The 13,600-nt window shown below is 35.3% G+C and overlaps 1 protein-coding gene across 3 annotated transcripts in view; it reads right to left on the bottom strand.

The window, feature by feature from the left end:
• LOC111891108 (protein CLT2, chloroplastic) overlaps positions 1 to 9,449 on the bottom strand; it is a 28,661-nt gene extending 19,212 nt beyond the window's left edge. Inside the window, exons 1-9 of one of the 3 annotated variants that reach the window (XM_052767552.1) lie at positions 8,966 to 9,449; positions 8,739 to 8,884; positions 8,421 to 8,458; positions 7,006 to 7,121; positions 4,862 to 4,961; positions 4,734 to 4,769; positions 4,595 to 4,645; positions 3,450 to 3,573; positions 2,807 to 2,932 (exon numbers count right to left, since the gene is read on the bottom strand). In XM_052767552.1, coding sequence (XP_052623512.1) covers positions 2,807 to 2,932; positions 3,450 to 3,573; positions 4,595 to 4,645; positions 4,734 to 4,769; positions 4,862 to 4,961; positions 7,006 to 7,121; positions 8,421 to 8,458; positions 8,739 to 8,884; positions 8,966 to 9,366 — 1,138 coding nt within the window. In that variant the 5' untranslated portion in view covers positions 9,367 to 9,449. The remainder of the gene's footprint in view (positions 1 to 2,806; positions 2,933 to 3,449; positions 3,574 to 4,594; positions 4,646 to 4,733; positions 4,770 to 4,861; positions 4,962 to 7,005; positions 7,122 to 8,420; positions 8,459 to 8,738; positions 8,885 to 8,965) is intronic. The other 2 variants (XM_052767551.1, XM_052767550.1) reach the window with 2 other exon arrangements.
• Positions 9,450 to 13,600: the final 4,151 nt, after the last annotated feature.

Below are 13,600 nucleotides of genomic sequence, written 5' to 3'. Positions count from 1 at the left end.
ACGAAGTACCGTCAAATTGTTGGTGCCCTGCAATATGCTACCCTTTCTCGCCCAGACATTGCTTATGTTGTCAACAAAGTTTGCCAATTTAAGCATGCACCGACAGATCATCATTGGTCAGCAGTCAAATGTATTCTTCGGTATCTTCGGGGCTCTTGGACTTCTTATTCGACGCAATTCCACATTGGCCCTTCATGCCTTTTCCGACTCTACAATTAATGTCTTCTCCGACGCTGATTGGGCTGGGTGTCCGAATGATCGAAGATCAACAGGAGGCTTTGCTATATTTCTTGGCACAGATCTCATTTCCTGGTGTTCATGAAAGCAAAGAACAGTCTCCCGCTCCTCCACCGAGGCAGAATATAAAGCCATGGCCGACACTGCGGCTGAACTTACTTGGCTTCAGGCTCTGCTCAGAGAACTAGGTGTTAGTACTCAAGCATCTCCAACACTTTGGTGTGATAATCTTGGTGCTACCTACCTCTCTGCCAATCCAGTGTTTCACGCTTGCACAAAACACATTGAAATCGATTTTCACTTTGTTAGGGAAAAGGTCTCTAAAGGTGAGCTACAGGTTCGGTTTATTTCCACTAATGATCAAGTGGCCGATGTCTTCACCAAGCCACTATCAACACCCAGGTTTCAATTTCTTCGGTCCAAGCTTCAGGTCGTGTCCCGCCCTTAGCTTGTGGGGGCATATTAAACCAATGTTTAACAATAGTTTATAGTTAAGGGGTTAGTTTTGTAATATGTTTCCTATATATATCTTGTACTCTGCTATTCAACGTAATGAGAAAAAGATTAACCTTAATCAATTAAGGTTTTATATCACCTTCTTTGAAGAACCCTACTATTCAGAGAACTCTGTGGAATATCAATTTTTGGTGTTATCCGAATCAAAACCCTTCCAAGTCAAGCCATGACACATAGATACATTCTTCAACACCTATGCCTGTTTTCCAATCCGTCAGAAAAAGATAAGAACAAAGATGCTCAAAATGACTACATTGTCTATACGAGACGCCGGAAGCAACCTATGGTAGTAGAGTAAGTCACGACTAATGCACACAATCATGAATGATGAATCATCCCAGATTTACAAGGTAATATCCAAATCTCAAACCTCTGGTTTGTATGTTCATCCTGATGATTTCAACTTGAATGTTCCAATTGCTTTATAATTTACACAAGGGGAAAGGGAGGAGTTGTACTGCACACCCAATAAGTAACTTTGTTTCATATGATAAACTATCACCAAAATACAAGGTGTTTCCGTGCAAAAGGCTATACACGAGCAAACTTATGGAATTGATTATATAGAGACTTTTGCACATGTAGCTAAATTAAATTTCATTCGATTTTTACTCTCGCTTACTGCAAATCTTGATTAGCCATTGTATTAACTCCATGTAAAGAAGTCATTCTTAAATGGAGAATTAGAAGAGGAAGTCTACATGAGGTTTAGAATCACAAGAAAATAAAGGAGTGGTGTGTAAGCTATGGAAGTCCATGTATGTGCTAAAACAATCACCACGAGCTTGGTTTGAAGTTTGAACGACCGACTCAAGTGATTAAGAGTTATAGATTTATTCAGGGGCAAGCAAATCACACGATGTTTGCGATAGATAGACAGATAGGTTGCAATCATGATTGTCTTTGTCGACGCCATCATTAAAACCGATAATTACAAACACATCGATGAGCTGAAACTGGTCTTGGGAAGGGAGTTCAAAATCAAAGATCAGGGCCAAATTAGATATTTTCTGACAATGGCTCTCACACAACAAAAATACACCTTAGACCTTTTGTTAGTTAGGGTGTAAGCAAGCTCGCATACCAATGGAGCCTGGAAAAATATCCCGAACAGAAAATAGAGAAGAGTTGGCGGACAAAGGTAGATATTGGAAATTGGTTGGAAAATTGATCTACCTTGCACATACGAGACCAGACATTTCGTGCTCCAACAACACAACATATGGAAGCAGTTTTCTAGATACTCTGTTACTTAAAAAAGAATCCAGGATCTGGATTGTTCTTCAAAAAGACTACTGAGTGGGAAGTTAAAGTGTATACCAATGCTGATCAACTATTGGATATTGTACCTTTTTTATAGGTAAATCTTGTCACCTAGCGAAGCAAGAAGAAATCAGTCATAGCTAGAGGCCGAATACCATGCAATGTGTCGAGGAATCAGTGAGGGAATTTGACACGGAAGGATACTTAAGGAACTTAAGATTCCAAAAAGCACAAAAATGACCCTTTTTGCAACAATAATGTTGTCATTGAGATAGCTAAAAACTCGGTACATCATCATAGAACCAAACACGTGGAGCTCCATCGTCACTTCATCAAAGAAAAGCTTGGAACTGGTATACACTTATGTTCCTTCCAACTTCCAGATTGTTGACATTCTTACCAAGGGCCTTCCCAAGAATAAATTTGATAGTATGAAGAGCAAGCTGGATATGATTGATATTCATACCTACCTTTAGGGGAAGTGAAGATTGTATGTAACACACGTTATTTTAATTTGTTCTCTTTTTTATTATTTAAATGTCTAGTTTAAATAATAAAAAAGAAAGTAGCTAAAAATTAGGTCTTGAGGTTGCTAGCCGGCCCTAGGTTTTTTAGTATTTATATTTCCTCCTGTTTTGTTTTTTTTAATCAAGTAAAATAAATCAATTCGTTTTCTCTTTCTTCTTTCTATCTCACGGTAACATTCAGAATTCTAAGGGAAGAAACCTATTTCTTCTGTTAGAGAGAGAGAGAGAGAGAGAGAGAGAGAGAGAGAGAGAGAGAGAGAGACCTGATAGCACAATTGCTAGTGAAGAAACGACAGCAGAAGAAATTTTGACGAGGTTGAGAACCGATATGTTGAAAGCAATATTGTTGAGTATGTAGAGTAATGGTAACAGTGGTGAACCCTCGCAACCTGAAACCAACAATCATGTAAATAAATGATGTTTAAAGCTTATTTGAGAAAATGAAAGGAAAAAAGAGAAGAGGGTGAATCTGTTAACAGATTGGGGATAGCCTCACTCCTTAGTTTGTCCATTAAGTGATTCATTGTTACTCTTACCGTTACTTTTACTATAAGTCTTAGGTGGTGTTTTGTTTTAACTTAATGAACTCAATATATATACATACACACACACTTAATGAATAAATAAAGACTAAACATGGAAAGTGTAAGGGGGAGGGACGTGACACTTTCCACAATTGCCCTAGTCTTCGTATGATCAAATCACAGATTTGTCATACCTAATGATATCGCTATTATCTCTCCAACTTTCATCCCTCATCCTCCCAAAATCATGTGTGTTTTGAATGTATTCTTATCCATTCAGGACTTGATAGTAAAAAAGCCAGGGCCTTAGTGTTGCTTCATAGCATACTTTCTACAGTAAGATCCCTTTTGCATTTATTTGCACAAATTTTAAGAATATCACCTGATGAACTAGCGTCGATGTTGAGAAAGCAACCAGCTCCAGTCTTTATGTATGAAGGAAGCTCGTGAAGTGGTATGCCTTTCAGATTTGATAACAAGGGAAGAAACAAAAGCACAAAAAGAGCCTACAAATAAATCATCATCAGCAAAAATAATTTGATATGTTCCCCACCCCCCCCCCCCCCCCCCCCCCATCAGACTATGTGTAGTCTGTTACACGGGACTACTGGACAAGCTTTATAGAGTTATTCTCGATGTTTTTTCAGACAGGAAATTGAAAGTGAGTCCCTGTCCCACCTTCTTTCACTTTTTTGGTGGGAGTGGGACAAAAAAAAATGTTATATTTGTCCCATTGACCTAAATGCAGTAGAACCTGTTCACTCTTGTCCAGAGTAACAAACAACACAAACAAACAGGGCCTCAATGCCCTACAACATGCATAAATTAATTAATGACTGATTCATTATAAAATCAGCTTTCAATGTACTCGATACAAGAAATACAAAGATATGAATTGTCATTAATATTGGGTTATTAACTTTTTAGTAAGCTTCTTTTTGCAAAGAAAAGGCTCTTGGGAAAATGCAAAAAGAACATTACACTTGATTGGCATAAATGAGTGATTTCTAGACAAAGACTCTTAGGGGCATTTGGTTTGCAAAATGTTTTTGAAAGGATGGATTCTGTCAAATGAAGATATTATAATCTGCCACATGTTTGGTTGGTAAGAACTGGTATGGAATCCAATTCCATTTCGTTGGCGTTTTAGGTTTAATTTGTAAATAGTTTAAAAGAATTATACCATTAGACGACCAAAATACCCTTTATTGATTTTTTTTGCAATTTCGTTCTTGTTTTATAAAAAACATTTCTGAAGATGACATAGAGAGACTCTTATTCTTGTCTTTATACTTTGAAAATACATACAAGAACCAGCCATTCGTGCAACTCTGGTGTGTGTTATTTTTGGCTTTCACACCAAGAACAATGGTTAGTTTGTATCAAGATTCGAGAAGCCTTTGAATGAAGGGTAATAAAGCTGGTTAATTTTAGTATATTTAGAAAAGTGAACGCGTACGGAAATATACAGAATGCTGATATGGTTGATTTGTGTTTGTAAGGCGGTATTTAATTTTAAGTAAGTACCTGGAACCCTGAACCAAATGAATTAACAACAAATATATCGAGCAACTTCCCCTGTAGAAATCAAAATGGAATGTGAAATTCATAATAAGCAAACAAGCAATAATAATATGTTTCTTCAAACAAGGGGAAACAATTGTACCTTTAGACGGGTAACAGCATCAATAAAAACGTACTCCTGCCCATTGCCCAAACAACAATCTAAAGTTAATTACCATTTTCATATGATATATATATATATATATATATATATATATATATACACCTTACCTTAATAATGGTTGCACCAGCCTGGAATGCACTTGATACTACCATCATTATTGGCCACAGCATCCCAACTCCCGATAGCATTTGACCACTTTCTGATCCGCTATTTTCAAAGTCATATGCTATTTTTAGTTGACAAAATTGCAAAAATGGTCCCTGTGGTATGCAAATGTTTCGGGTTTTAGTCCAAAGAGTGACTTTTTTGGTTTCGTAGTCCTTTTGGAGTGGTTTGTATGTGAAAATGGTCCCTCCGAAAATTGAAATGACTATAATACCCTTGGGGTATTTATTTTTCATTTTTCTTTCATTATTCTTAAATTTTAATATTTATTTATTTATTTTAACAATTAAAAAAATAAAAAAGACTCTCTCTCTCTCTCTCTCTCTCTCTCTCTCTCTCTCTCTCTCTCTCTCTCTCTCTCTCCCTCCCTCCCTCCCTCCCTCCCTCCCTCCCTCTCTCTCTCTCTCTCTCTGTGTGTGTGCAAATACAAACTCAAGAACACATATTCATATTCATGAACACATACACACTTCAACTACCGTCTGCCACTACCACCGTGTCCTTCACTTCCTTTTTCTGTAAATTGATTTTTTTGTTAACCTCCACCATCTCCTTCTCCACACACACGAAATCAAATCTGATGAAGGATTTTCAGATGAACACCTTCAAGAAAAAAAAAATCAGATCGAGTGCGTGGGTCTCCGATCTCCTCCTCGGATGACAAGCTCCTCCTGTTAAAGCAAGTCCTAACGCCGTCGACGCCTGGTAGGTCTTCTCTTTTAGCGAAGACAAGCTCAAGGAGATGATGATTTTCAGATCTGAGGACCTCGTTTTCAGATCCGAGTATCTCGTTTGCAGATTTGGTAGCGGTGACGAGCTTAAGGTTTTTTCTTCTCCGGTGGTGGTGGCAATGACGATGATGGAGCTGAAGATCTGGTTCGTCTTCTCCGGTATTTTTATGAAGATGGTGGCAATAATCAGAATCTTTGCCTGAGAAAGGGGGTAAGGGAGACCGAGATCAAGATCAAAGTTCCGGTAAGCTTGATAATCAGAATCTTTTCCTGATTGTCTTCACATCAAACTCACTCACACACACATACTTGAGTCGCAGGATTTGGTTGTACCCTATGAGTTTGAGAAATTTGGTTTTAATTGTTGATGCAGAATCGATTTTCCTGGTGGGTTCATCCCAATGACATGATTTTGAAGTGTATGAGTTAATCTATGTTGTATGAATCGAGTGTTTGAGAAGGGAGAAATCAGATTTATGATGCTAGGAACGATTATTTTCAAAAAAGAAATCAGATGCTTGTTGTTGATGGATATGATTGATTCTAGACATCTTTTTAGTTTTTGGTTTGATTGTTTCTTGAAGATCGGAAGATAAAAGGGGTGAATACTTCTTGATTTTTAATTTCTTGTTTTGTGAAAAGGACGAGAGAGAGAGAGAGAGAGAGAGAGAGAGAGACCTTTCATTTTTTAATTATTAAAATAAATAAATAATTATTAAAACTTTAAAAAAATGATTTTAGAAATAGAAAATAAATACCCAAGGGTATTAAAGTCATTTCAGTTTACCGAGAAACCAAATCCACAACCAAACTAGCTCAAAAGGACCACGAAACCAAAAAAGTCGGAGTTTGGACTAAAACCCCAAAAAAATGCATACCACAGAGACCATTTTTGCAATTTTGTCTTTTTAGTTTTCAAACCACAGACATATATATGCACATAAAAGTCCAAAGACATCGTGTGTGTGTGTGTGTTACTCAGGACATGACATGACTGATGGCCCTATACTGTGTGTTTGGGACTAAGACTCGGTTTAAAAGATGTGAATACCCTCTCCTCATCATCAAAAATAACCCTAGAGATCAGCTTGTCCGGTTTTGTCTAGTCTTCTTCTGGTTTCCATGTAACAAATGTAGCCTAATAAATTAAGTTTCAAAGTTGAAGATGGATAAAGGGCATGGAATAATGACGCAACAGTTCTGAACATGCTAAATAATCAATTCCAGCATATCAAAATACAGTGGAAATATGCTGTGCAATCATTCCATTGTTTTGATGATTACTTCTAACTTGTGAACAAACAGATAAAAACCACCAAAAAATTGTTGGTTCTAGAAATAAAAAATTATGATACCTTGCAATAGCTGTAACCACTCCAGCAGCAACAAGTAGACATCCTGCAATTTTATTCCATGAGTACCTTCTTCCTAAAAGTAGAGCAGAAAAACCCAGCTGCCACAACAAAAACGTCTGCAACAACACAAGCTTAGGCCTTGTTACGTTATATTTCTCATCAAGTGTTATCTGGATAAATGATGTTTACAAAATATTCGAGAATATGACAGCACACTGTCACTAGGTAGGGCAAATGGAAGGAAAAAATAAATTTGTAAAAAGTTGGGACTTAATGGAGGAAAGCCTTATTCCACATCCACTGCATTAAGTCAAAAAGAAACATTCAAATATAGCTTAGCGGATTGGATTGGATTAAGTCGCGTTTGTCCCCTTTCAGTCTGCTAATTCAAAAAGAAATAGAACATCTAAGAGATACTATGCACACATCTTATTCCCGATGTGAATGGTTACACAAATAAAACTTAACTTGCCAAGAATCTAAAAGTTGTCTTAGACCATATAGTGCATTGCATGGCTTATTAGATAGTAAAACTAAAAATGTGAGGGACTCTTTAATCATGTACATGAATCACAAGTAGTGAAACCATTTGATACCGATACACTGCCGCCACCCACCACCACCAATCAATTTTTCAACAAGACTTTAAAAAACAAACAATTTTTTTTATGAAGACTAAAGACATGATGGACATTTTACCTCTTCAAAAACAAAGTAACAACACCACCTTAGTGTCATCAAGCATTTCAGGAAATTTAGATTTACTGATATGAGTACCAAAAAGGATTTAGGCTATCTCAAATACTAGTTAGGAGGTACAAAGTGCATGCTTGTATAATCTTGTTTGAACCGGACACGGACCAAGGAGTCACAGCCCCTGAAGGTTAATGTTTAAAACTGCTGTAGTGTCACTGTCAACCACCGCTTACTGCTATTATTGATGTTTATCCATTTGGATGGAAACATTGGTATATATACATAATCTGAAATCTGAACAAACAAGCCTTACACGAATTTAGTGATTTACTTCACGTTACGTTCTGTGTGTATGCCTGTGCCGGCTAAACTCGAAGTTGTATTTGAAGGTGACACCCAAACATTAAAATGTCAAAATACTACTTATGAAGAGTGTCTAACACAATCCAATTTGATATCCAGGTTTTGATCATCACTACACAAATTCCCCAACAAGCAACTCATCTTTTTATTATAATAAAATTCCATTAAGCCTGGACAACAGACAAAGGGGAACTGGAAGGAAAAAAAAAGCCTCTTTTTTTCTGAGTTTCTCTTTAGGAATTCTACCATATACATAACATAACTAGCTGATAGGTCATAGGTAATATGTCTAGTCCACATTAAGTCAAAAAAAGACAGCACAGCACAAGATTTCTTCAGAAACTGACAGACAGTACCTGATTCAATATTGGTATAGCTGGTCCAGGGAGCATGGCTGTAAAAGATACATTCAGATTTCAGTTAACCAAACAAATACTTTCGTTTCCCACAGTATCCTTAACGAGACAGTCAGATTTGGTTGATGGACAACATTTAGTCCATTTAACTATCCATCAGTATCTAATATCTGTATGGCTGGTTTTTTACAACCATTTCAAGGAAATCAGTATTTCCCCAACCAAGTCCTAACTTTTTACTAGACCAAATGCATATTTACTATCAAATACTTTGCAAGGGTAACACTTTTTAGCCAAAGAAGAAACCAATAATAATACCTGCAGCGTACATCCCAGCAACAACTCCTAGGGCTTCTAGCATACCAATTACCGCAAACCGCCATTTTGGAAGGATCATCATCTCGTCTGTTACAATTCCGGCACGATGCCTTATATACAGTATAGAAAAATAAATCGCCACATACCTACATTAAACAGAAGATAACATTTGCAACCAGATTGACTGATGTTAGGAATCCTTCTGTCACAAAGAAAAAAAAAATTACCCGAAAGTGTTGACTTGAGCTAAAAAGAAAGGGTACTCCTTCATAGGCACGAGAGCAAGTTTATAGAGCACGCGATTCCCAATAGCTAACACTAGGGTAACTGCAGACCAAAAAATAATTCTACCGTTTGAATTTGATGGAACTTGTGATTGTGAACTCTTGACCGAAGATCGAACCACAAATTTAGAGTCTGATTGGTGTCGAGTTGGAACCATCTTTCTGTAACTGAAGTCGGATCCATATGCATTGCCATTGACCCAGCGTAAGCGCATTGGAGAATAAAGATGAAAAGATGATAACGATGATGGCTTTCTAGGGTTTTGGAGAAGATAATTTGGGATGTCAAGTTTTGATGCATTGTTGAGCTTCAAAGTGATATTAGGGTTGAATAAAATCGCCATTGATTTGAAGTGCAGAGGAAGAAGATTCACCTACTTCGTTGTTTTATAGATTCTGTTTGCTATATTTCTATCCAGAGAAATTCACGCTTGTTTTCAACGTGAATGAAAACGTGTAATGCTTCTGCCAGTAACACGTGGCCGCAGAGTGTGATATTTTTAACTACGTTCATGGGAAAATGATTTAAGATGGTAAGTACCTTTTATCAGTGTTTACATATTGATAATTTCTTATTTTTTGTACATAATAAAGCAACTAACTTGTTTTAACTGTTTAAATTACATCAATATTATCGGCTAATATCTGTTTTAACCGGTAACTCAAAAGGAAAATGACTTAGGAGAGTAACTACCTCTTATCCGTGTTCACATATTGGCAACTTCTTATTTTTTGTACATAAGAAAACAACTAACTTGTTTTAACTGTGTAACATCCCAAAAATCATGACCAAAAATTTCGTTTTTAATTTAATACTAAAACCATAATTGTCAAACCATTAATTTAATACTCCGGTATCGGGCCCCGCCCGACATCAGGCCTCGCCTGGCATCGAGCTCCGCTCGGTATACAGATCTGTCTCTCTTAGGCCCCACCTGTCACCAGGCCCTGTCCGCTAAACACATACAATCATATAACATGCTAACACATAAACAAACATACTCTACTGTATCACTGTCCTAAGAAACATACTCTGCTAATAATGAGATATGGAACTTCGTCCGTACCCAGCTAGTTCCAGCCAGGGCTTCAGCAGTGCAAGGTGACTCTCCTCATTGTGTGAATGGGTCTAAGGCCACAATGCCAACCCATGTAGTCTATGAGTAGGAAGACCCGGGGGTTAGCCCTAAGCATTGTATGCTAGTATGTTATTCCAGACCAAGGTCTGATGTCGGGCAGGTGCCCGAGGAATGTTTGCATGTTAGATTATACTTATTGACTATGTGATACTTATATGTGCGTGGTAAAGAGGTGACTCATCACTAGCTGAGTACGGACGATGTTTCGTATCTCATTATTAGCAGACTATGTTTCTTAGGACAGTGATACAGTAGAGTATGTTTGTTTATGTGTTAGCATGTTATATGATTGTATGTGTTTAGCGTGTGGGGCCCGGTGACAGGTGGGGCCTAAGAGAGACAGATCTGTATACCGAGCGGGACTCGATGCCAAGCGGGGCCTGATGCCGGGCGGGGCCCGATGCCGGAGTATTATATTAATGGTTTGACAATTATGGTTTTAGTATTAAATTAAAAACGAAATTTGTTGTCATGATTTTTGGGATGTTACACAGTTAAAACAAGTTTGTTGCTTTTCTTATGTACAAAAAATAAGAAATTGTCAATATGTGAACACGGATAAGAGGTAGTTACCCTCCTAAGTCATTTTCCCTTTGAGTTACCGGTTAAAATAGGTATTAGCCGGTAATATTGGTGTAATTTACACAGTTAAAACAAGTTAGTTGTTTTATTATGTATAAAAAATAAGAAGTTGCCAATATGTGAACACCGATAAGAGGTAGTTACCCTCCTAAGTCATTTTCCCATCGTTCATTTGGAATACCTTTCCGGTTTTGGGTAGTTCCATTTGGAATTTTTTTTATTTTTTTATTGTAAGGTTAAAGGTAGTGCTACGTTTCAAATCTATATTTATATATACTTATAAAGAATTATTTTTCTTTTTCACCTCATTTATTTAAAACTCTCATGGTTTTTTAATTTCTTTACAATAATATTATAAATAAGTTAAATAATGTTCTATAAACAAGAAATTATAATTTATTACAATGTCTTCATTCAATATCGATGGTGAGAGTAAACAAGAGAACATTTCTTTTTCTATAAATAGGAAAGGTTGTGAAATGTTTCAAATAGACCAAACCATGAGAACTTCTTTATGCCTACCTTTGTAGGATTTTGAGGGTATTATTTTGTGAGATTGTCTATATTGACAAGAGTCTAAAACCAAGATATAGGAAATGGATATCATTGCTAAACAGCACATCAAACGGTGAGCTTAACTTTTCTAAACTAACCATCTGCAGGAAAATCACTAAAATTTTGTTTTTGCAGCCTTTTTTCTCCTTCGCATACAAATGGTGATGTTTTTCCTTTGTGAGAAATTATAGCATCTTAAATGCTTAGATTTTATTTGAGTAACAAATGCTTTGAATTCCATCACAAAGTTTATTTTTCAATTTTAATATGTTGGCTTTTTTAAGTGAAAATTCACTCGATTGTTAACACTTAGCATACATCAAAGATGGATTGTTTCAGCTTCTTTGAACATAATGGACCAACCATAAAATATTACTTTCAGTTTCACTTTTAATTAAGAAAAACATTGTGGTTAGAAATTTTGATATCACATTGATAAATTTAATGACAATTGTTTTAAGTCCTTACAAAAGTTATTACACCCATGAGTTTTTGTCGTGACTATATTAAAACCACAATACCTAAATTAACCATATATTATATCTTATGTTTGACCAAATTAAGTCTTAAGTTGAACTGTTATCCATAATATTTATTTTCTTATTTTTTACAAAATATTGATATAACTAATAATAAAATTTAATATCACTCAATGAAAATTAACACTTTCTTAGCTCATTTAATGATAAAAAACAAAGTAAAAATTTTTAACTACCTCAAAATCTTATTAATATTGTTGTTATCTTTCTGATTTTATGAATCCTATTGAATTTAAATAATCAAAGTAAAATGACTGCTTTATTTTGATTCTTCAATTTTATACATTTTATTTAAATTATATGTTTCTAACATATTGATTATGATATTTTTGATGGGGTTTACATGCACTAACACGGATAAATCATTATACACTTAAGGGTACATGCAACCTATTAGATCTAACCATAACACTATTAAAGTAACATTGTTTTGAACAACAATAACCCTATAAGCCCTAGTTATTTTCGAAATTAATAAACAAGTTAGGGATTACATATCTTTTTGATTGTTATAGTAAACAATCTAACATATCCTACTTGAAATACTCTTGGAAGCAAGCACCAGACATCTTGTGTCTCTGATGCTTCACACTCAAACCCTAATAACCAAGGAGACTTGAAGAGAGAGGAGATGATAAGGTAATTTTCGACTATCCTTCTAAAGGAATGATTGGTCGAAAATATGAAGACAATATGTCCTATTTATAGCTGATAAGAAAACCTTAGATAACCTTTACTTGATTAGAATAATAATATCTTAAATCAGGTAATTATCTGGTTTCCTAGTTTTCTCCAAGGGATATTGTAGAACCCTAAAGTTCCTTCCAAACCATCCACCTCTTGCGAAAGGTTCTTGAATGCCTTTTCTTCAACTATTGAACAATTATAGCTTAGGTCCTTGCATTTTTAATTAATCCAATTAATCCCAAAACTAATTCTAATTAGTTTATGGTTAATTCTTAATTAAAAGATACGAGGGCGGCCCAAAAGGACTTTGTCAATAGTTTAAGTATATACCAATTCATAATATTTATTTTCTTATTTTTTACAAAATATTGATATAACTAATAATAAAATTTAATATCACTCAATGAAAATTAACACTTTCTTAGCTCATTTAATGATAAAAAAAACAAAGTAAAAATTTTTAACTACCTCAAAATCTTATTAATATTGTTGTTATCTTTCTGATTTTTTGAATCCTATTGAATTTAAATAATCAAAGTAAAATGACTGCTTTATTCTGATTCTTCAATTTTATACATTTTATTTAAATTATATGTTTCTAACATATTGATTATGATATTTTTGATGGGGTTTACATGCACTAACACTGATAAATCATTATACACTTAAGGGTACATGCAACCTATTAGATCTAACCATAACACTATTAAAGTAACATTGTTTTGAACAGCAATAACCCTATAAGCCCTAGTTATTTTCGAAATTAATAAACAAGTTAGGGATTACATACCTTTTTGATTGTTATAGTAAACAATCTAACATATCCTACTTGAAATACTCTTGGAAGCAAGCACCAGAAATCTTGTGTCTCTGATGCTTCACACTCAAACCCTAATAACCAAGGAGACTTGAAGAGAGAGGAGATGATAAAGTAATTTTCGACTATCCTTCTAAAGGAATGATTGGTCGAAAATATGAAGACAATATGTCCTATTTATAGCTGATAAGAAAACCTTAGATAACCTTTACTTGATTAGAATAATAATATCTTAAATCAGGTAATTATCTGGTTTCCT

The sequence above is a fragment of the Lactuca sativa genome, chromosome 9 (genome assembly GCF_002870075.4).
Source record: "Lactuca sativa cultivar Salinas chromosome 9, Lsat_Salinas_v11, whole genome shotgun sequence".
NCBI lineage: Eukaryota > Viridiplantae > Streptophyta > Magnoliopsida > Asterales > Asteraceae > Lactuca > Lactuca sativa.
The sequence above is the reverse complement of the archived record's forward strand: the minus strand, read 5'-3'. Positions and strand labels throughout refer to the sequence as shown.